We start from the raw sequence: 23,509 nt of genomic DNA on the forward strand, positions 1-23,509 counted from the left end.
CCTTGCCTTACTGAGCTTTTTAGTTCCATGAGTTCCCATGTATTAATTAATTGATGATCTCAGTGCCAGCATTATCAGTGTTCTTTCTGTTCAGAAAGTTGTCTCCTGTGCCAATGTATCCAAGACTATTCCCCACTTTCTTTTCTACCAAGCTGAGTGTGTCTGGTTTTATGTTGAGGTCTTGGACTTGAGTTTTGTGCAGGGTGATAAGTATGGATCTATTTGCATTCTTCTGTATTCAGACATCCAGTTTGACCAGCACCATTTGTTAAAGATGCTTTTTTCCCATTGTGTATTTTGGCTTTTTCATCAAAAATCAGGTATCCATATGCGTGCAGATTTATGTCTGGGTCTTCCATTCCATTCCATTAATCAATGTATTCGTTTTTATGCCAATACCATGAGGTTTTTTAATACTATAACTCTGTAGTGCAACTTGAAATTGGGAATAGTGAGTTCTTTTATTGTTCAAGATTGCTTTAGCTATCCTGGATTATTTTGTCTTTCCATATGAAGTTGAGAATTATCCTTTCAAGGTCTGTAAAGAATTGTATTGGAATTTTGATAAGGATTGCATTGAATCTGTGGAGTACTTTGGTAGGATTGCCATCTTTTTTAAAAAAATGTATTTTTATGTATATGAGTAATTTGTCTTCAAATAGACCCAGAAGAGGGCATCAGATTCCATTAAAGATGGTTGTGAACCAGCATATTGTTGCTGGAAATTGCACTCAGTACCTCTGAAAGAGCATCCAGTACTCTTAACCAGTAACCCATTCCTACACCTCAGGATGGTCATCGTCACTATGTTGAAGCTACTGATGCATGAGCATAGGAGATCTTTCTATCTTTTGGTATATTCAATTTCTTTCTTCAAAGATTTGAAGTTTTAATCATACAAGCCTTTCACTTACTTGGTGTGAGTTACCCCAAAATATTCTATATTATTTGAGGCTATTGTGAAAGGTGGTGTTTCCCTAATCTCATTCTCAGTCCATTTGTCATTAATATATAAGAGGGATAATGATTTTTTTTAAATTAGCCTTGTATCCAGCTACTTTGCTGAAAGTGTTTATCAGCTGTAGGAGTTCCCTGGTGGAATTTTTAGGGAGAAAAATTACTATCTATATCTATATATCTATATATCTATATCTAATATCTATCTATCTATCTATCTATCTAATAGATAGATAGATAGATAGATAATTATCATGTGCAAATAACAATACTTTGACTTCTTCCTTTCCAGCTTGTATCTCCTTGACCTCCTTCAGTTCTTTTGTTGCTCTAGTTAAAATTACAGGTACTACTATATTGAATAGATATGGAGAGAGTAAACAGCCTTGTCTTGTTCCTGGTTTTAGTGGAATTGCTTTGAGTTGCTCTCCATTTAATTTGATGTCTGTAGGCTTGCTGTAAATTGCTTTTACTGTGATGAGGTATGTCCCTCGTAATCCTGTCTGTAGAACTTCTATCATGAAAGCATGCTAGATCTTGTCAAAGGCCTTTTCTGCATCTGATGAGATGACCATGTGGTTTTTTTATCTTTCAGTTTGTTCATGCAGTGTATTACTTCTACTGATTTTCATACATTGAGCCATCCCTGCATCTCTGGGATGAAGCCTGCTTGATCATGGTGGATGATCTTTTTGATGTGACCTTAGATTTGGTTTGCAAGTATTTTATTGAGTATTTTTGTACCTAAGTTTATAAGGGAAATTGGTCTATAATTCTCTTTGTTGAATCTTTATGTGGTTTGGGTATCAGGGTAACTATAACCTCATAAAACGAGCTGGGCAATGTTTCTTCTGTTTCTATTTTGTGGAATAATTTGAGGATTATTGGTGTTGACTCTTCTTGGAAAGTCTGTTTGGGTTCTTCACTAAACTATCTAGACCTGGGGCTTTTTTTGTTGTTGGTTTTTCGAGACAGGGTTTCTCTGTGTAGCCCTGGCTGTCCTGGAACTCACTCTGTAGACCAGGCTAGCCTCGACAAATCTGCCTGCCTCTGCCTCCCAAGTGCTGGGATTAAAGGCGTGCCAGGAGTCTTTTAATGACTACTTCTATTTCACTGAGGGTCTATATACCTATTTAAATTGTTTATCTGATCTTGATTTAACTTTGGTAAGTGGTACCTATTGAGAAAATTATCCATTTCTTTTAGATTTTCCAGTTTGGTGTGGAATACAGGTTTTAAAACTATGTCCTTTCCAGGACAGCCAGGGCTATACAGAGAAACCCTGTCTCAAAAAACAACAACAAAAAAGAATGTCCTTATGATTCTCTAGATTTCCTCAGTGTTTGTTGTTATGTCCTCTTTTTCATTTCTAATTTTCTTAATTTGGATATTCCTTCTCTGTCTTTTAGTTGGTTTGGTTTATAATATCTGTTATAGCTCCAGGATTTCTCTGTTTAGTTTTGTCTGGTATGACCTGTTCATTTGGGAGATTGGGGTACTGCAGTCTCTTACGATCAGTGTGTGTGCAACAGTGTGTAGTAGCATTGGTGCCCTTGTGTTTGGGTCATAGATGTGAAGAATCGAAATGTCATCTTGGTGGATTTTTCCTTTGATGAGTAGGTAGTGTCCTTCCCTGTCTTTTTTGATTAGTTTTGACTTGAAGTTTATTTTGTTACATATTAAAATGGCTATACTCCAGCTTGCTTCTTAGCTCCATTTGCTTGGAATATCTTTTTCCACCCCTTTACTCTGAATTAATATCTATCCTTGATGTTGAAATGTGTTTCTGCTGGGCGGTGGTGGTGCACGCCTTTAATCCCAGCACTTGGGAGGCAGAGGCAGGCAGATTTCTGAGTTTGAGAGTTCGAGGTTAGCCTGGTCTACAGAGTGAGTTCCAGGACAGCCAGGGCTACACAGAGAAACCCTGTCTCGAAAAACCAAAAAAAAAAAAAAAGTGTGTTTCTTGGATTTGACAGAAGGACAGATCCTTTTTTTCATCCATGTTGTTAGTATATGTCTTTTTATTGGGGCTCTGAGACCACTGATGTTGAGATATCAATTAATGGTGCTTATTGATTCCTGTTGTTTTGTTGGTTGTGGTCTGTGTGTATGTGTCCTTACCTTCTTTAATTTTGCTGATGTAAGATTATTAATTTTTTTGTTTTCATGGGTATAATTAACCTTATTAGATTGGAATTTTCCTTCTAGCACCTTCTGTTAGGCTGGATTTGTAGATAGATACTAGATACTGTTTAAATTTGATTTTGATGGACTATCTCATTTTCTCTATCTATGGTGATTGAAAGTTTTGCTGGGTATAGTAGTTTGGGTTTTTCTTAGAGATTGCAGCACATCTATCCAGACCCTTCTGGCTTTTAGAGTCTGCATTGAGAGGTCAGGTGTAATTCTAATAGGTCTGCCTTTATACCGTGTTGCTCAGCTTCGATGCTTGGTATGTTAAGTGCATTTTCAGCCAGCAAGACAGCTCAGTGGGTAAAGCACTTTCCACCAAGCCTGATAATCTCCAGGCTCCAAACAGTAGAGAAACCACAGCCTACAAGTTGTCTCCTGACTTCCACAAACTTACAGTGGCATGTATGTGAGTATATGTGTGGGTACATACACACACACACACACACACACACACACACACACACACAGAGAGAGAGAGAGAGAGAGAGAGAAATAAATAAATAAATAAATAAATAAATAAAATGTGATGAAAAAGAAGTGGGACCCTGAGGGGACCTTTAAGAGGAGGGCTGGGGATGTAACTCAAGAGAATGCTTTCCCAACATACACAAAACTCAAGGATCAAACACTAGCACCACAGAAATCAAGCATGAGGGTGTTCTCATGTAATTCAGCACGTGAGAAATGAAAGAGAAGGATTAGAAGATCAAGTCATCCTTGACTACATAGCAAGTTCTAGGCTAGCTAGGAATACAGGAGATCCTGGCTCAAAATACCAACTTGCCACACCCATGCCAATGAAAGAAATCTATTAGAAGGTGTAAATGAAGGTGTAAAATTTAAAGTAACTGTGGGGGGGGGGGGCTAGAGAGTTGGCTTGGCAGTTGAGAGTATATTATTGCTCTTGCTATAACAGATGACTCATAACTACCTGTAACTTTAGCTCCATGCCAGGCAGTGGTGGCGCACGCCTTTAATCCCAGCACTTGGGAGACAGAGGCAAGCAGATTTCTGAGTTCGAGGCCAGCCTGGTCTACAGAGTGAGTTCCAGGACAGCCAGGGCTACACAGAGAAACCCTGTCTCAAACAAACAAATAAACAAACAAAACAAAAACTTGGCTCCAGAGGGATCAGATGCCTCTAGCCTCCATGAGTACCTGCACTCTTGTACGCATACCTCACACACAGATACACATGCATACATGTAATTTAAAATAATAAATTTAAAAAATAGTGACTTTTCTTTTTAAATTAAGAGTATGAAGACTGATAAAATATATTAACAAATATAGATCATAAACATGGGTAAACAAATTCTTTTTTGTTTTGAGATATTATGTAGCCCTGGCTGTCCTTGAACTCACAGAGATCTGCCTGCCTCACCCTCTTGAGTGCTGCAATAAAGGTATGTACCACTGTACCTAGCTTGAAACCAAGTTCTTACAAAAATTAAACATAGAAATGACATATGAGCTAGGCATTTATCCTCTAGTATGTACTTCAAACAACTTGAAAGCAGAGACTTAAAGTGTATACCACTAGCATTATTCATAATGGCCCAAAGTAGAAATAGCCCATATGACCATTAAGAGATGTAGGGCTAGGGATATGGCCCAGTGGGTAAAGCACTTGTGCACACATATGAGGACCACAGTTGAGATCCCCAAAATCTGTTTAAATGCTGGCAGCTGTACTGGCCCACCTGCAATTCCAGAGCTCTGGAGGTAGAGACAGGTAAGCTGGCTAGCTAGATTAGCCAAATAGATAAGCTCTAGGCTCAAGTGAGAGAGCCTGCCACAGTATATAACGTCGAGAGTAATTGAGGAAAATATCCTACATCAACCTCTGGCCTTCACAGGTACATACACATGCATGTACACATACAAGTGTACCCATACACATGCAAACAGACATGCATGCATACTATATGTATGCAAATTCTTTTTAAATGACTATACAAACGTGTTAATAATGGATAAGCAGAGCCAAGCACGATGGTCCATACCTGTAATCATAACACTTTAGAAGCTGAGGTGGAAATATCATTAGAAGAGGCTACATAGTGAAGGCCATCCTGGGCTACATCAAAAGACTCAGAACAAAACAAAACAAAAAAGATAAATAGAATATGTGTAAGTAGATATGTGTACAGATGATGAGGGAGGTGGGGAAAGCGCTCACACTAGAATTGTTTGTTTGTTTGGAGGCAGGGTTTCTCTTTGTGATGCCCTGGCTGTCCTGGAACTCACTCTGTAGGCCAGGCTGGCTTCGACCGCACAGAGATCCACCTGCTTCTATCACCTAAGTGCTGGAATTAAAAGCATGCATCACCACTACCTGGCTTCACACTAGAATGTTATTCAGCCTTAAAAAGGAATGGAATTATGAAGGTATATGCTAAGTGAAATTAGGCAGGCACAGAAGGATAAACTCTATAATTCCAGTTCCACAAGGAACCCAGAATTATCAAATTCACAGAGACTGGAAATACAGCTGAATCGGGGAAGTAATTTAATGGTAGAGTATTTGCCGAGCATGCATAAGCCAATACCCTGGGCTCAGTCCCTAGCACTGCACAAAACAGAAAGAGAAGAAAAAATAACACAGAAACCACAATGGTAGTAGTGTTTTGAAAGTGGAAGAAACAAAGTTACAAATAGAGAATTGAGCTTGAGATGATAAATAAACTCTTAAGGTGGAAGGCAATGATGGCTGTTACATTTTGAGGTATATTAATTGTTTCTGAACTGTGTGCTCAAAACGACTAAGATAACAACATTTTGCTATGTGTATTTTACCACAATTTTTTGTTTTAAAAAAAAGTGTAAATTCAGGAGCCTGTAGGATGGATTAGCAGGTTAGGCATTTGCCATCAAGTCTGATGACCTGAGTTCCAACCCGGATGTTTAGTAAAGGGAAAGAACTGACTCTCTTACATTGTCCTTTTACTTTCACACTTGTGATAACACACACACACACACACACACACACACACAAATAAATGTAATTTAAAAAATTTAAAAGAATAAGTTGAAACTACAACTTTAGATAATCATACAGTTGAAAGTACTCACTAGGTATTTAAAATTTGCTTATATCTTTTTTAAAGGAGGATAGAAATGCTAAATACCTCTAGATTTTATTTGTGTGTGTGTGTGTGTGTGTGTGTGTGTGTGTGTGTGTGTACCCATGCAAACATACACACATATGTCTACAGAAGTCAAAAAAGATGACAGGTGTCCTCTTCTATTGTTCTCTGACTTACTCCCTTGATACATGGTCTCTCCTGAACCCGGAGCTCACTAGTTTCCAGCTATGCTAGCAGCCAACAAGTCCTAGTGATCCTTCTGTCTCTACTCTGCCCCAGTGCCCGAGGTCCATGTGACCCACATGGCTTTTTAGATGAGTGCTTTTTAGAAGAATGAAATCTGAGCTCATGTCCTTCTCACAGAGCCATCTCCCTAGTATCTTTTCTGTTTTGAGACTCGCATACCCTGCACTGGCTTAAAACTCAGATCTGTGGCTATGGATGAACTTGAAATCCCAATCCTCTTGCTTCCACCCCCAGAGCATTAGGATTAGAAGTGTATACCAACCACCAGTGCTGAGGTTTAAACCCAGTGCGTTGAGCATGCTAGGCATGCACTCTACTAATCTCCAGCCCTTTTGTTGGTTTGAGAAAGAATCCCACTCTTGTAGATCAAGCTAGTCTATAATTCACTATGTAGCTCAGGTTGGCCCCGAACTCATGATGATCCTCCTGCAGCCTCCTTCATACTGGGATTACAGGTATGATTTACCATGCCCAGTTTTAGATTTTTATAATAAATATTTATAGTAAGTTTAAATGTTAAAACATTAATGACAAGGGCTACCATCCCAAAACACAAAGTTTCCAATGGCAAAAGAAAACAAAGGGAGAATTTAGGAAACATTGTCAATCCAATCCAATGAAATGCAAGAAATGATAAGGGGGCAAAAGCAAAAGTTAAAAATGAGAGAATAAGCAGTAAGACAGTAGGAATATATTTGAGTGTTCCAGTAATCAGCACAGACATAAAGCTCCAGTCTCAGTAACAGAAAGAAAACTCATCTTGGATTTTCTAAAAGTCTAGCGGAACATTGAATAAAATGACTTTAAAATATAATGCAGACTGGTGGCACACACCTGTAGTCCTAGCACTTGGAAAGCTAAAGCCAGAGGATCATGAGCTGAGATCCAGTATGGGCTACATTGCAACACCCTGCCTCAAAACAAACAAACAAAACCATAGTAATAATGAAGATATGATCCAGTTAAGTTTAAAAATCCAAGCAGCCAGGAGACAGGCACCCACAGCAGCAACAGCAGCAACAGCAGTGAGAAGGCATCCTGCAGATGGTACAGGATTCCATCAGCACAAGCCTGATGATCGGAATTCATCTCCTGGAACCCATGTTAAAAAGCCAGGTGCAACCTCAGCACTCCCATGGTGAAATGGAAAGTAGAGACAGGAGGATTGCTTGGAAGGTCAACATTCTCTCTCAACAAGGTGGAAGACTCAATAAAAGAGTCCTTTGTTCCCAAGAGTGAGCATAGTGAAAGAGTCCTCTTATTCAAGGATTTTCATGGACTCTCCTAAAAAGTGGTTAACTGTATCCCCCCTGGATGTTACTCTCATTTTTGCCTCTGTTTTTGCTGTAGACCACTGCTGTCCTAGACTCTAGCTATCTCTTCTCCCAAGTTCTTCACATGCCTCATCCCAATGAACATAAATTTATTTCTTTTAGGGGTGGGATATAAGAGATTGAATTGGGGTTTCACATATGCTAATCACACACACTCTACCACTGAGCCCCCATCTTCTTACTGTATCCTCAAAGCTACAACCTTTGTCCAGGCTCTTCAGTTTAACAAGACACAGCTGCCACCAGAAGTGGCTGCTTGGACTCTTGATATTGCAGGCTCATCTGCCCAGGAATCTCCAAACTGTGCCATACCTTAAAATCCTAATGCCAGTGACAAGCAAGGGTACTGAAAGATTCTTTTTCTGCTCTAGAATGTTTTTTACTTTAGGGAGAGAAACACTCACCTCTTCCAAATGGCAATATTAGGAGTCTCCAGTGATATCCAGAATTTGTATAATCTGCCTTTCAATGGTACAACCTGTGAGATACCAGTAGTTCAGGCCTGTCTTCTTGAATGCAGCATGAGGATGAGGTTCATACCTTCTCTGTGTGAGCCCCATTTTGTGATCTCCTGTCAGCAAAGACTTGGAAAAATATAAATAGAGCACCTAGGAACAATTAAGGATTTGACAAGATACTTCCATACATATTCTTATTTGGTAAGGAGAAAATTATCTTTTCTCCCTTCAAAGGTACAATCTTGCTACAGGAATCTTTTATACTACTAATAAACAGAAAAGCCCCAGCATCTCAAGGTAACATATTTGAATTTTGATAAATGGTCATTTCATGATTTTATTTAAGACAAATGAATTTCCAGGGACCCATTTTACTAGTGATTGCACTGAGTAAAACCAGACCATATCAAGATTGGTGTTTTACCTTCTAGAAACAAAAATTCAACTGTAAATATGATACCTCTCTGGCTTAAAAGGTCCATGTTGGGAAGCTGAGTTTGGTGGGACATGCTTGAAATTCTTATACTTGGGAGGCTGAGTCAAGAGGATTGAGGGTTTGAAGCTAGTATGGGCTACATGACAAGATGATGTCTCAAAAACCAAAACAGGCCAGATGTGGTAGCATTCAGAAGATAGAAGCAGATGTATCTCTGAGTTTGAGGCTAACCTGGTCTATAGAATGAATTCTAGGACAGAGCCAGGGCTACACAGAGAAACCTTGTCTCAAACACACACACACACACACACACACACAAACACACACACACAAACACACACACACAAACACACACACACACACATTTCACTTTGGAGTATCTGTCTTGTGTTTTTAGGTTGGTAGCCAGGTGCAGCCATAAGAGAAGACCAAGATAAGACATGAGAAAACAAAGTCTATACTAAATGTGGTGGTGCACACTTGTAATCCCAGAACTTGGGAGGAAGGAGGCTTTTAAGGTCAGTCTCAAATATGTCGAAAGTCATACTAAAGCTAAATGAGCCCTGCAAACAAACAAACAAACAAAAACAGACCATTGTACTCACAGGCTCCAAGAGGCAGTCCTATATGCCTTGCAGTCTCATGAGACGAAGAAGCACCCATTTAGGTCAAGTGAGAGAACAGTAGCAACACAAAGTATGGACCCAAAGCTTTAGCAGTTCCAAAGGAAAGACAAGGCATGGCAGAGCGTGTAGGATGGATGGACTCTTACAGTGATCCCCTGGTGCCTAGGACGACAAGGGAAGAGGAATATCGCCTACCACCTCAGTAGGAACTGACAGAGGTTTAGCTCCAGGTTGGTCAATTTGTATATTACTGGGCATGCTGATTGATGCCTGAGTTCTTTTGCTATCTTTAAGAACTTGCTAGGTCCTAGGTGGGTCTATCTATCTTAACAGAAAGTCTTTGAAGCTGCTGAAACATCATAACACACAGAAATTTGAAACATACACACACACACACACACACACACACACACACACACACACACACACACACTTTGAGTACAAAGAAGATAGATCTAGCCCAGAGGCTCAGACACAGACTCTTCCCTAGCTCTTCTAGTAACTTCAAAATTCTGTATTCCTTCTTAACTCTAAATCTATAATCTATCTCTGGTCTCTGGCTTTCAATGTCCATCTCTCTGTGTCTGTCTCTCTCTGTGCATGTGCGTGTATAAGTAACCAAGTAGACCAGGATAGGTAGTCAGCAAACCTCCAGGGATTGTCTATCTCCACCTCCCATCCCACATGGCTGGCATTAGACACTCCTACCACTGTGTCCGGCTTTTTATTTATGTAGATTCTGCATATCTGTACTTAGGTTTGAATGCTTGTGGGGCAGGGACTTCACTCCTCAGGCCCAAGACTCTTCTCAGATGACTGTATGCATGTCAGAATAGACTTGTTGTGGGTAGCCAAGGACTTGAACCTCTGATCATCCTGCTTCGCTTCCTAGTGCCCAGCATGCCCAGGTTTGTTTGCCAAGGCTTTGTGTATCTTACAGAACTCTACCAGTATTCTGTCACTGAGGTGTTCCTCCCTGAACCACTCTTTCGCCTTTACTCACTCCAGGAGGGAACATACTATAACTGTTATTCCCTCGAAAAACAGGTATTAATTTTTTAACCAATCATGTTTTAACACCTAACAGATCCAGTGCTTTGCATGTATAGCCATCAGTTCAGTCCTCAACACTGGAAACAATGTTGCTAGGTTTATGTACTAACATTTTTATGAGTAGTGGTATCTTCAGTGTCAATACACAAAAAAAGGTCAAAGCTGGATTTCAGAGCCCCAAGAAAAGCCTGAAAGGTGAAAGGAATAGAAGGTCAGCTTCATGCTGTTCGCCCTTTGCCACAGTACACTCTCTTAGCATCTTTCCTGTTCAATCTGCAGTGTGTTGCCTTTTGCTGATTTTCTGTTTCCAAGGCATCTTTAGAACATTTATTTAAAAAAAAATAATGTATATATAAAACACAAACACAACATATTTTTCATCATATGGACTAACATTTTTTGAGTGGTCCGTTGTTTACGACTGAACTGCTCTCAAAAAAAGAGCATTTGGATTTTGAAGCAATAATGTCTGCACTGAGGTCCCTTGAATTCCAAAGACCTGCAAGTGTGTGTAAGGAGTTCACAATTACCCCCTCCCACATGCTTCCTTTCTTCTTCTTGCCAGTGCTGAGGACTGAACCTGACCCTCACCTTTCTTAGGTAAACACTTTCCCTCTTAGCTGCACTGTCAGTCCCTGTTTCTTGTGTTTGAAAAACCATGGCCTAAAGCACCTTTGTCTTTTCAAGAACTTTCTTCTCTCAGGAGAATCAAATGGAAATAAACTGTTTTTAAAAATGACATTTGGCAGCTTTCTTTAGTATTCAACCAATCTGAAATAAATGGCCACAAGAAAATCTTCAGCAACCTAGGGATCTTTGGCTACATTGTTTCAGGAATTGTCAAGTACAAGCACCATTCACAACCACTAAATCCCATGTCTTTATTCTGTGCTGTTCCTACTTCCTTTTCTTCTTTTTTTTTTTTTTTAAGATTTATTTTACTTATATGAGTATACTGTAGTTTTCTTCAGACACACCAGAAGAGGGCATTGGATCTCATTACAGATGGTTGTAAGCCACCATGTGGTTGCTGGGAATTGAACTCAGGACCTCTGGAAAAGCCCTCAGTGCTCTTAACCCAAGCCATCTCTCTAGCCTTGTTTCTGCTTCTTAATCCTCTGCTTTTAAACAAATACGCTGTGTACTGCTGAGACTTCTTTATCATTCAGGCTAACCCCTCAAGTGCACTGGTTCTATCACTATGATAAGCCAAGTTCTTGCAGTTTATACTTTTAAAAAGAGTGAAAGTCTAGGGGCTAGAGAGATGGCTCAGAGGTTAAGAACACTGACTATTCTTCCAGGGATCTGGAGTTCAATTCCCAGCAATCATTTGGTGGTTCACAACCATCTGTAATGGGATCTGATGCCCTCTTCTGGTATATGTGAAGACAGAGCAAGCATAGACCTTAAAAAAAAAAAAAAAAAAAAGTGAAAGTGAGGCTTGATGATACAAGCCAGTGAAGCCAGCACTTGGGAGACAGAGAGAGAAGGAACAGGAATTCAAAGTCCCTCTTACACAGAGTATTCAAGGCTTGCCCAGGATACATGAGACTCTCAAAAACAAAAATCAAAAACCAGAGTCAAGAGAAATGTATATTATGGTTAGGAAGGAATGGGAATTAATGTGATAGGTTATATATTAAAGGATCTGATAATATCCTTATTGTCCCCAGTTTACATGTGCCCTTTTAGTGTCTATTTCATCTTCATGACTTTTTTCCTGGTGCTTCCCATCCTTATCAGCCACTTTTGTCTTTCTCCTGTTTTGTTTCAGGCCATCCAATAATTTAATGGGATTTTATTCCACACTTAGCATTTACATGGTAATACAGTTTTTGTTTTGTTTTACTATTTGTGCAGAGAAGCTGGTACTTTTAGGATTTTGCTTTGTTTTGTAGACTTTCTGTGTAGCTCAGGCTTGGTCTGGAACTCTGGAAGTCCTAGATAAGTAAGCCAGGCTGGCCTTGCAACCCTTCTACCTCCATCTCTGCAGTACTTGTTATATATTTAGGTTTTCTTATTTTAAAATCAATCTTGAGCTGGGTGGTGGTGGCACACACCTTTACTACCAGGAGGGTGAGGGAGGTAGAACTGAGTTCCAGGACAGCCAAGGCTATATAGAGAAATTCTGTCTTAAAAATAATCTTGAAGAGTAAATTATTTCTTACAGATGAAGAAACCTGAATAACTTGTAAGAAAAAAATCATAGATGATACATATAGATAATGCACAGCAAAATTTACGCTCCTCTCACAATGCCTTTTTGTGTTGTGTTCATTCTCATACAGAGTCTAATGCAGGCCAGACAAGACTAGAACTTGCTACATAGCCAAGGATGACCTTAAGCTCCTCATCCTATCTGTGCCTTCCAAGTGCCAGCATTATACATTATACCACTCTCTCTCCAGTCTTGTTTTAGGGAACAAAACCAAACCTAAGAATAAACAGCAACAGAAGCAGCAGAGTAATTTCACGCTCCCCAGTACCACTTTTTCAGAGATCTCATTGAGGTTTACAACTTGCAAGCTCCATTCAAATCTACCCTCATGGCCTAACTGCAACCCAGAATCTTCACTATCTTTTATAGGGAGCTCTCATCTTAAATGGGACAGTTTCTCTCCAACTGCTGCACATACCAAATGGCCTCTTTCTTTCTTTTTTTGTGGATGCACCCATCTAATTTTGCCATCCAAAGCACCTTGGTGCTGTTTGTGAATTCAACAAACATTTAAGAGTGCAAGGATAGAGAGAACCTGGAGAAGTTCCAGCCAAGTAAGGTAGGTGGAGAGTTGAATGCTGAACTATGAGTTACTAGGGAAACGCAGGAGAGTTCTTGAACCCACAGGACAGGGCTGTGGAGAGAACCAACTTTAGTGATATCTGATAATTAAGAAATTTGGACTGAAAAACCATAACTAATTCTGGGATTTGCTTATGAGTTGAGAGAGGGTCTGATTCTATAGCCCAGATAGCCTTGAAACCTGGAACGTGTGATCTTTCTGCCTCAGCATCTTAAGTGCTGGAATTACTGGCATTCGCCATAATCCTGGGTTTAGTTTGTTTCGTTTTTATTTAAAATTTATGTATATGTGTGTTTTGCCTGCATGTATGTCTGTGCAACACTTGTACACCTGGTGTCAGAAGAGGGCGTCTGGTTCCTTGGAACCAGAGTTAAAGACAGCCATGATATGGGTGCTGGAATTGAACCCGGCTAATGTGGAAAGAAGAGCAGCCAGTGCTCTTAACCTCTGAGCTAGCTCTCTGGTCCCCAGTTCTGTTCCCAATGAGTTGATTTTCTTTAACTTTCGGGGAATTACTCCTTTCCGTTATATACAATCTATATAATGAAAATAATCTGCTGGATCGTCCCTCCATCCCTACTACCCGAGGCCAGCACCCCAGTCTTAGTTCATCACGTTCAGAGTAAGAGCATTCTAACCAGTTACAGTACCCACTAGACTTTTCCTCTGCTGTACAGTGCACACATTATCAGACTAACCAATGCAAAACAGGCACCAGCACAATGACGTCCACATTACCCACCTTGATGATAGGCCATCGCTAGATCTGTTCCTACTTAAGACTCTTTCTCCACAAAAAGGCCAGCCAGCTTTCTCAATAAGCCTCCTTAAAATAGTTTACACTTTCCTCAGTCCTCTAGCCTTGAACTGTATTCCCTTCTACCGCGGCTTAACGCCACCCTCAGGCACCTTCTCCGAGGGTCTTAAATCTACAATTGGCGAGAAACTGCTGGTTCCCGCCTCTTTGCTTTTCTCTCACCCAGCACTGCACCTAGCAGTCTCTGCCCTGTATGAATTCGAATTTTTTCACAGACCTAGGTCTCCGTTTTCCTTTGTCAGTACAGGCCTCACAGAGCCTGGCCAAATACTGCGGAAGCGCAGAACAAACGTTCGTCAACTTTAATTGAACCGAATCCGGCGGGGTTTGTCGGAATCTGAGGGCGTGTGGAGGGAGAGAGGGAGGGACAGGGCTGACAAAACCGCAGGACGCGACTGGAAGCCCCAGGTCCCACTCAAAAGAGACTTCAGACAAAAAGTGCTGAGGCCAGAGCCCCGGAGTAAAGCACAGCCAGCAAAGAGATGGCCGAACATTACCGCCGCTCCCTCCGGCTCCGACCGTTGGTGGGCGTGGCAATCAGTCTCGCGGGAGCGGCGGTTGGGCGGGCCGTTGTCCCCGAGGGCGGGGCGAGTTGCTAAGGAAATGACCGCCCGCAGCGGCTCACCGGGCCAGTAGGGCGGGGCCTGGAGTAGCGCGGTTTCCGCTTCCGCCCTCTCCCACCTCCCGTCCCGTTACCGCCTCCTAGCCGGCCTCGCGCCTTTCGCCGGCACCTTGCGTCGGCTGCGCAGCCGGGCCCGCTCCTTGCCACGCGCGCCCCTAGGGGCCCCGGCTCCGGCGCCGGCAAGGGTCGCGTCCCGCTCACCTGCCCCACAGGCAGCCAGCCATCCGCCGCCATGGGTGCCTACCTCTCTCAGCCCAACACGGTGAAGTGCTCCGGGGACGGGGTTGGCGCCCCGCGGCTCCCGCTACCCTACGGCTTCTCCGCCATGCAAGGCTGGCGCGTCTCCATGGAGGTGAGACAGGGCCCCAGAGGCTGGCCGCTGCATGGCAGGAGCCTGACAGAGAAAGGGAGCGAGGGGGATGGGGTTCTTCTCAAGCAAGGGTCCCTGACGAGAGCCTGCAGCCACGGTGCGGGAGGCGGCAGCGAGCGCGGGATCTGGGCGGAGAGGGAGCGGCTGGAGCTTGGGGACCGCGGCCTGATGGCTAGTAGCTGCGGGAGCCCTGCCATGTGAGAAGAGGCACCTTCCGCCCACTGGCCGCCGTCTCTCCGTACCTTCGCGCCATCCTCTGGTGCCAGCCCAGCCCTCCGGGTTTACAGGCGGCATGGGGTGTAGTTGTCAGAGTGAAGAGGGAAGACTCATTTGTTCGCTTATTGGTCGAATAGATGTGAATGACTGGTTCATTTTATTCTTCAAATATGTGATGTGGCAGGCCTCTTGGGGCTGTAAACTTGATGGCGAAAAGGAGCCCGGGTAATAATGTGCTTCCCATTCTTAACCCTCATTTGCTTTTGGCCTTAGACACCTCGTGTTAATTTCAGAAGCCCCGCTTGACCTTCGAGAATTGTCACTCGTTCGTATTCTTTTCGAAACCTTTTACGACCTTGAGGAAAAGGATTGTGTCGGTCACTAGGCTTGCTTTTATGTGTTTTTTTAAAAATATGCTTGTAATTTTTTTCTTACTCGATTTCTTCAAAACTTACTGAGTTGTCGTTTTCCTGTGCATATAAGTTAGTTTATTCGATTTTCAGTCTTTTCATCAATCTTTTTCGTCACCATCTATGAATAACTTTTTTTAAAAAATCTACTTTGGATGAAAGGGAAAGCAACCATTTGGATTAACAGTGTTGAGCAAATGGATGTGAAACTACAGTGAACAGGGAAAACTGGGTGGTAGGATGGAAATGGAAGAGACAGACAATAAGTGTCTTTGAGAAAATTTGTGTGAAGTCTAGGTAGAGGGACTAGTGAAATGTTCTAACTATGTCTGGAATCAAGGGTTTATCCACTTAGTAGGTGGGCTACAGGTAACAAACAGCCAAATACTTTCCCTTGGGGATTTTTCTCAAATTCCCTCACTCCTCCCTGTGGTTAGCTCTGGAATGACAGTGTCAACCTAAATGGTTTGTTCTGAGACTCAAAATTTATTCTCGCCAAAATGTATTCTTTTGATAATGGCTCTAGCATTATTTAGATCTAGCATCTAGATGAACAGTTCCATCAAAGAGAATCCTATTCATCTGGCTCAGTGCCCACATTTTACAGCTTGGAATTTGAGGCCTAGAAAGATTAGGGTACTTGTATCTTGATACAAAGAATTGTATTAAGTTGTTCCAGGCTGTTGGTGCTGTTCTTATAGGTGTCAAACTAAAGCACAGCTTTCTTCTCAGTGGCATGTTGTAGAACTGACTGGGTAAAGTTAGAGATACCTGAATATAGCTTCAGAAGGAAAGCCTTGGGGCTGGCTCAGTGGTTAAGAGCACTTGCTGTTCTTACAGGAGACCAGACTGTGATGCTCAGTGCCCATGTCAAGGAGGTCACAACCACCTGTGACTCCAGCTCCACCGAATCCAGTGCCCTCTTCTGGCCTCTGCCCATACCTCATTCTCTCAAAATGGGGGGAAGGGGAAGGAAAGCCATAATGTTAGTCTAGCTGGTGTTTGGGTTAGGCTGTGGTGTTCTTTTACTCTTATCTCATAGACTTTTCAAATTTCTTGTTTCTTAATTTTCATTTATGTGGAATGAAATGGTTTTTCCACTTTTGGGGGAACTCTTTCTAGTTTTCTTTATGAATTGAGTTGCTTGGGTGTTTTCAGATCTAGGAATTCTGTGATTTTATTTCTCTGCTAATTAAGCATTTCCCTTTGTTTTTTGTTCCTCCATTGATGATTAGAGATCTACTTCATTTTGAGTTTAGGGCTGTTTTGTATGGAGAATTTTTCTCAACTGTTCTGGAGACCATAGTCTTCATTCTAAAAGGCAATCTATTTGAGCATTAAAGCCTTCCTGCTGTGCTATTGAGTAAATAGCTAATCTTGAAGTACTATTTCAGATCCCTTTCTGCTTCATAGATACTTTCTTTCTAGGTTTGTTTCCTCCCTCAAATTATTACATAGTATCTTTGCTATTGTAAGAAAGTTACTAAAGTTTCTAGTCTCTTAAAAGAATCTTTCAGAAAATAAGATCTTGACCTAAGAGTGTATATAGCTCAATAGGCCAAAAAGGTGGGGAAGGGTTATGCTATGGCTTGGTTTCTCTTTTCCTAAGGAACAGGCTTGATTCCACTAATTAATGAAGCCCATTTACATTGTTGACTTGGTTCTAAAGACTGGTTCAGGTAAGGTTATATTAGCGTACCTTACAGAAGTTATGAAAATTCTGACAAGGCTTTAGACCTGGTTTTACTCCTTCTGTCTGTCTGTCTCTCTCTCTCTCTCTCTCTCTCTCTCTTTTAAATTTATTTTATGTATGTGAGTACACTGTAGCTGTCTTCAGACATACCAGAAAAGGGCATCAGATCCCATTACAGATGGTTGTGAGCCACCATGTGGTTGCTGGGAATTGAACTCAGGATCTCTGGAAGAGAGCAGTCAGTGCTCTTAACCACTGAGCCATCTCTCCAGCCCTACTCCTTCTCTTTAACCAAAGGTGGATGGTAGTCATCAAAAGCTGGCATTTTATGCCTTGTGCCTTTTTCCAACCCCCTTGCTGTGGAACTAGAATGGGGGGGGCTGTCAAAAATGCTGTAGTGATGTTCCCCTTTGTAGTTTTTAGAGATCCTCCAACTTGTTGAGCTATCCTGTGGAGTTCAGAGAAGGAGGAGGTGCTGAGAAACAAAAAAAATTGTGAGGTTTTGGTGACTGATGAGAAGTCCAGTTTTTTGGGTTGGTGGAGTTTTTTTTGTTTTTTGTTTTTTGTTTTTTGTTTTTTTTTTTTTTTGGTTTTTGGAGACAGAGTTTCACTGTGTAGCCTTGGCTGTCCTGGAACTCACTCTGTAGACCAGGCTGGCCTCGAACTCAGAAATCCACCTGCCTCTGCCTCCCAAGTGCTGGGATTAAAGGCGTGTGCCACCACCGCCCGGCTGAGAAGTCCAGTTTTAACGTACTATTAAAAGGAAAAGGAATGTTGAAGCTCCTCTGACAGAAGCAAAACTTTTGTGGAGAATTAGGATTTTACAAAATTCAAATACTCCCCTTTTAAATTTTTTATTTATGTTTTTTTGTTTGTTTGTTTAATGAGTGCTGTCTGCATGTATGCCTGGATGCCAGAAGAGGGCATCAAATCCCTTTATAGATGGTTGTAAGCCTCCATGTAGTTGCTGGGAATTCAACTCAGGACCTCTGGAAGTGCTGAGCCATCTCTCCAGCCCACTACTTTTCCCCTTTTAAAAACTTTGTCTGTCTTAAATTTTTTTTTTTTATCATTGTTTGTGTGTGGGTATGCATGTGTTATAGCACACGTGGATTTCAAAGGACAGCTTGTAGAGATTTCATTCCTGTTTCTACAATGGAGGTCCTAGGGATTGAGCTCAGGTTGCCCAGACTTGGTGGCAAGTGCCTTTACCTACTGTTACTTCTGCAGCCTTTTTGAGACGCTCAGGGGAGGAATCAGGGATTTACTGTGTTGCCCTGCCTGTTCTGGAACTTGCAGGTATCCTCCTGTCTCTGCCTCCTGTGATAGGATTACAGGTTTGGATCACCATACCCTATTTGGTATTGATATGTTTTGAGTCTAATTTTCAGTGGCAATCATAAAAGATTATTGAAGGGCTGAATAAATAGATAATGCCTCAGCAGATAAGAGCAACTTGATGCTCTTCCAAAGGGCCCTGGTATGGAGGCTAACAACAGCCTTCTGTAACTCCAGTTCCAGGGGATCTTAAACCTTCTTCAGGCCTCCTTGGGTACCAAGTACAAATGTGATGCACAGATAATTCAGTCAAAATGCCCATACACATAAAATAAAAATGCATCTTACATTTTTTAAAAAGAACATCTTGAATTGAGTATCATGTTGAACAGAAAACTCTCAAGATGTGTTACATGATTTATTTGTTTTGTTTGAAATGGTCTTATATAACCTCAGATTTACTGAAGATGACCTTGAGCTCCTCACAGGACTGTCTTTTCTGGTGACCATAGAAGTCAGAAGAGGGTGTTGGATCCTCTAGAATGAGTTACAGATAGTTGAGTCACCATGTTGGTGCTGGAAACCAAATCCAGATTTTGGTTCAGCAAGAATAACCAATGCTTTTAACCAGTGAGCTATTTCCTCCAGCCTCCTATATATTATATTTTAAAGTGTCATTGATGTATTCTGACTCATTCTATTGTCTTTGTTTTTTCCTTTTTTTTTTTTTTTTTTTTTTTTTTTTGTCGAGACAGGGTTTCTCTGTGTGGCCCTGGCTGTCCTGGAACGCACGCACTCTGTAGACCAGGCTGACCTCAAATTCAGAAATCCGCCTGCATCCCAAGTGCTGGGATTAAAGGTGTGCGGTACCACTGCCTGGCTTCCATCATTTTTTAATAGCTGAATAATGTTTCTTTTAATTTTGTTTCTTCATTTCTGATGTTAAGATTTTGCACATTTGCCTCCATATGTATAAAATGTTTTGTGTGGAAATATATCTTGGGTATATACCTAAGGATGGAATTGCTATGAATGATATTAGGAAATGTATATTTTCCCTTTTCCCATATTTTCTGTCATATTAAAATCCTTGAATTCATCAAAGTAGTGTCTTTTTGTATGCTAATGAACTGGTAGCTGGTAGCTCCTATGTTATCTCTAGAATGAGGGCTTGTCACAAAAAAAAAAAAGTGATGTGCAGTAGAGGGTTAGTGTTTTCCAGTGCACATCCTTAACCTCCAAGGACAGTAGAGGGGCTGGCCAATAATTTGATTAATCAGTGCTTGTGTAACACCAAAGGAGTTCAGGGGGCTTACAATAGCTGAATGTATGGACATTCTTGAAAAATGCGATCACCAGAGGGCATGAAAGCTGAGCCTCAGTTTGTTGAGAGAGTTCAGTGATACCCAACCCTGGACTCACTAAATACTGTCCTGAATTCATTGGTTTGAACTAGCAAACTAATTGAACATAGGGGAGGAGTTTCAGGAATTTCCTGTCCACTGCCTGGTGTGTAAGGAAAAACCTCTGACCACTGAAGTTTTGGTATTTAGAGAATACTGCCACTGAGCTATGTCTATATCCCTTATAGATAAGCTCTTACCAGCGTGAGGAGGTCCTTTTTTCCCCTAGTTTGGTTAAGTTCCAGGCTTTAAGTGCTGTCTTTTTTTATATAAGGATTTTATTTTCTGTTTATGTGTATGTGCAGTTGCCCACAGAGTCCAGGAGGGATCGTAGAATCACTTGGAGGCAGAATTTCAGGTATTTGTAAGCTGCCTAATATGTGTGGGTGCTAGGATTTGAACTCTGGTCCTGACAGAGCAGTAAGTGATCTTAATGGTTGAGTCACCTCTGTCAAATGCTTTTATGTTTTTAAATCTATTAAGCTAACCATGTGGCTTTGGCGTACTGCATTAATTTTGAATGCTAAGCTTAGCTATATTCAGCATATGATTTTTTTTTTTTTTTGGTCATTAAGTATAAATAACCCTTTTGAAGTATTGCTGGATTTGGTTGGCTACTATTTTATTGAGGGCTTTTTTTGTTTTGTTTTGTTTTTTTGAGACAGGGTTTTTCTACAGACCCCTGGCAGTCTTGAAACTCAATTTGTAGATCAGGCCAGCTTTGAACTCACAGAGATCCACCTGCTTCTGCCTCCTGAGTGCCAAGATTAACAGCATGTACCACCACTAAGTGACTAGTTTGTTTTGTTTTGGTATAAGAATAATAGGGCCTCATAGAATGAGTTAGAAATATTGCCTCTTAATCTATGTTTATAAAGAATTGGTACAAGTGTCTCTTGGAATCCGCAAAGATCCTGGTATTCAAGTCACCCTGTTGATAAGATTATCAAGTCCCTTATATGAAATGAGGACAGTATGATGTTTCATGCCTTTAATACCAGCATTCTGGAAGCAGAGGCAGTCATATCCCAGGCCAGCCTGATTTTTATAGTGAGTTCCAGGCTAGCCAAGGCATTACAGTAAGACTCTGTCTCAAAAACCAAATTATTATTAATAATAATAGTGTTGTATTTATATATAATTTACTTAAACCTTCCCATACTATTTCAATCGTTCCTAGATTATTTATGTTACCTAATAGGATTTTTTTTTTTTAATCATTTTCAGGTCTTTTTGAGACAGTCCTTACTGGTTGGCCCAAGTTGGCCTCTAACTCCCAGCAGTACTCATGCTTCACATGCCTTCCAGGTACTGGGATTGCAGTAGTGTACACTACCACTCCTGGCTATGGTTTTAAATGGTACACATAAAATTAACCATGTCAACCACTTGTTTACAACTTAAAGCTGAATGTGATACTACGTCTGTAATTCCAGGGAGGAGTTCAAGGATTCCCTAAGCTATACAAAACCTTATTTCAAAATGAAAATGAAAATGAAAATTCAGTTTTGTAGTATTCAGTATTTTTACATTATGTAACTAATATCAGCACTTTTCATTTTGGAAAGCTAGAACTCTACTCACAAGACAGTTCCTTAGTCCCTGATAACCATTATTCTATGGTCTGCATTATGACAGCAGCAGCTGCTGCTACTTTTCTTCTCCTCCTCCTCTTCCTCCTTCTCCTTCATTCCTCCTTCTTCTTATGGTAGAGAAATTGAGGCAGGATCTCATTATGTAACCCTAAATGTCCTAGAATTATCTACCTGTATTGGGCTCTCTTTGTGTTTCTGCCTCCCAACTGCTGAGGTTACAGGTTACTTACTAATCATGCCTGACTTAATTTTTATTCTTCAACAAGTACATGTATATAATGTATGTGTTGTGTGTCATACCTACGTATATGGTTGTGTGCATGGATGTATGGGCTTGAGTAGCAACCAGAAATTGGCAACTGGTGGTTTCCTGTGTCTTGAATCTCTGTCATCTTATTTTTTGAGATGTCAGAGATAAACTCTAGAGGTCTACCTATCTGTCTCCCATTCCCACACACCCAGGGATAGGATCACAGATGTATGCTGCTGCCCAGCTGCTTTGTTTTGTTTGCTGAGACAGGGTCTCATGTAGCCCTGTGCTCTCTGGCTTTTACTTGGGTGCTGGGAATCAGAACTCAATTGCATGGTAGGCATTTTACCAACTTAGCCATCTCTCCAGCCTGAATGCACCTAATTTTAAAAGTTGTATGATATTACTTTTAGGGCTGTTTGGATTGTTTATTATTACATTTATTTCTTATGTGTGTGCTGGGGGAAGAGCCATTCGTATGCCATAGTGCACATGTAAAGGTCAGAGGATAACTTGTGGGTGTCAGTTCTTTCCTCCCCCCCCCACCACCCCCCCCCCCCCCCGCCATGTGGAACCCATGGACTGAACATCAGGTTTGATGGCAGGCATCTTTACCTGCCGAACCCTATCACTGGTCCTTTTGTTTGGTTATTTGAGGCAAGGTCTGATGATCCCTAGGCTATTTCAAACTCATTGTATAGTTGAGGATATTTAATTTGGGGAAGGGGGTATGGTTTGGTTTTTGGTTTTTCCAGACAGGATTTCTAGAACTGTGTGGCTCTGGCCATCCTGGAAGTCACTCTGTAGACCAGGCTGTCCTCCCTCATATTCATAGAGATATGCCTGGCTCTGCCTCCAAAGTGCTGGAATTAAAGGCGTGTGCCACCAATGCCCAACTAATATTTTAATTGTTGATTCTCCAATTTTACCTCCCATATTCTGGAATTATAGGCGTATGCCACTACAACTGACTTTTTTAAATTATAAAGAGAATCAATTCCCTTTCTTACTGCCATTGAATCTTATATCTTGACTATATACAGTAAATATATATATATCATAAACCTAAGTGGTTGATTTGAAAACAGAACAGCCGTCAGGAGATTGGCATTAGAGAAGAGAATTACTAACTCTTTATTAATGTGGATAAACCTGTTGTTTAGAGTGTCAAAAAGGCTGTGGGATATATGACGTAGTAAGACCAAGGCATAATAGCTTTACTCGGGTGACTCATGTTGTATGTATTCTGAGTCATCTCTTCTAGACATCACAATAATTATTATATTTCTGGCTGTCATGCAGTAAATGAAGAAGAGATCTTTAAGATAGTTGTCCCAAGACATACCATGTGGCAAATGTTAGGAGTACATGTAGAAGAAATCATTTGTTGTTAACACATAGGAAGCAAGAGACCACAGATGACTCAGGCTCGCTCTCGCGCGCTCTCTCTCTCTCTCTCTCTCTCTCTCTCTCTCTATCTCTATCTCTATCTCTATCTCTATCTCTATCTCTATCTCTCCTCTCTTCTCTCTCTTCTCTCTTCTTCTCTCTTCTTTCCTCTCTCTCTCTCCCCCTCTCTTCCCCCTCCCCTCCCCCTCCCTCCTCCCTCCCCTCCTCCCCTCCTCTCCCCCTCTCTCCCCCTCTTTCCCCCCTCTCCCCTCTC

General features: G+C 41.3%; 1 protein-coding gene across 1 annotated transcript in view; it reads left to right on the forward strand.

Annotated features, from left to right (window-relative positions):
- The first annotated feature begins 14,693 nt into the window (after positions 1 to 14,693).
- The window catches only part of Ppm1g (protein phosphatase, Mg2+/Mn2+ dependent 1G), a 19,566-nt gene continuing 10,750 nt past the window's right edge, over positions 14,694 to 23,509 (forward strand). Inside the window, exon 1 of the mRNA XM_028782812.1 lies at positions 14,694 to 14,983. Within this exon, the coding sequence (XP_028638645.1) occupies positions 14,864 to 14,983 (120 nt within the window). The 5' untranslated portion in view covers positions 14,694 to 14,863. The remainder of the gene's footprint in view (positions 14,984 to 23,509) is intronic.

This window comes from Grammomys surdaster, unplaced genomic scaffold (genome assembly GCF_004785775.1).
Source record: "Grammomys surdaster isolate TR1022 unplaced genomic scaffold, NIH_TR_1.0 885, whole genome shotgun sequence".
Classification (NCBI taxonomy): Eukaryota; Metazoa; Chordata; class Mammalia; order Rodentia; family Muridae; genus Grammomys; species Grammomys surdaster.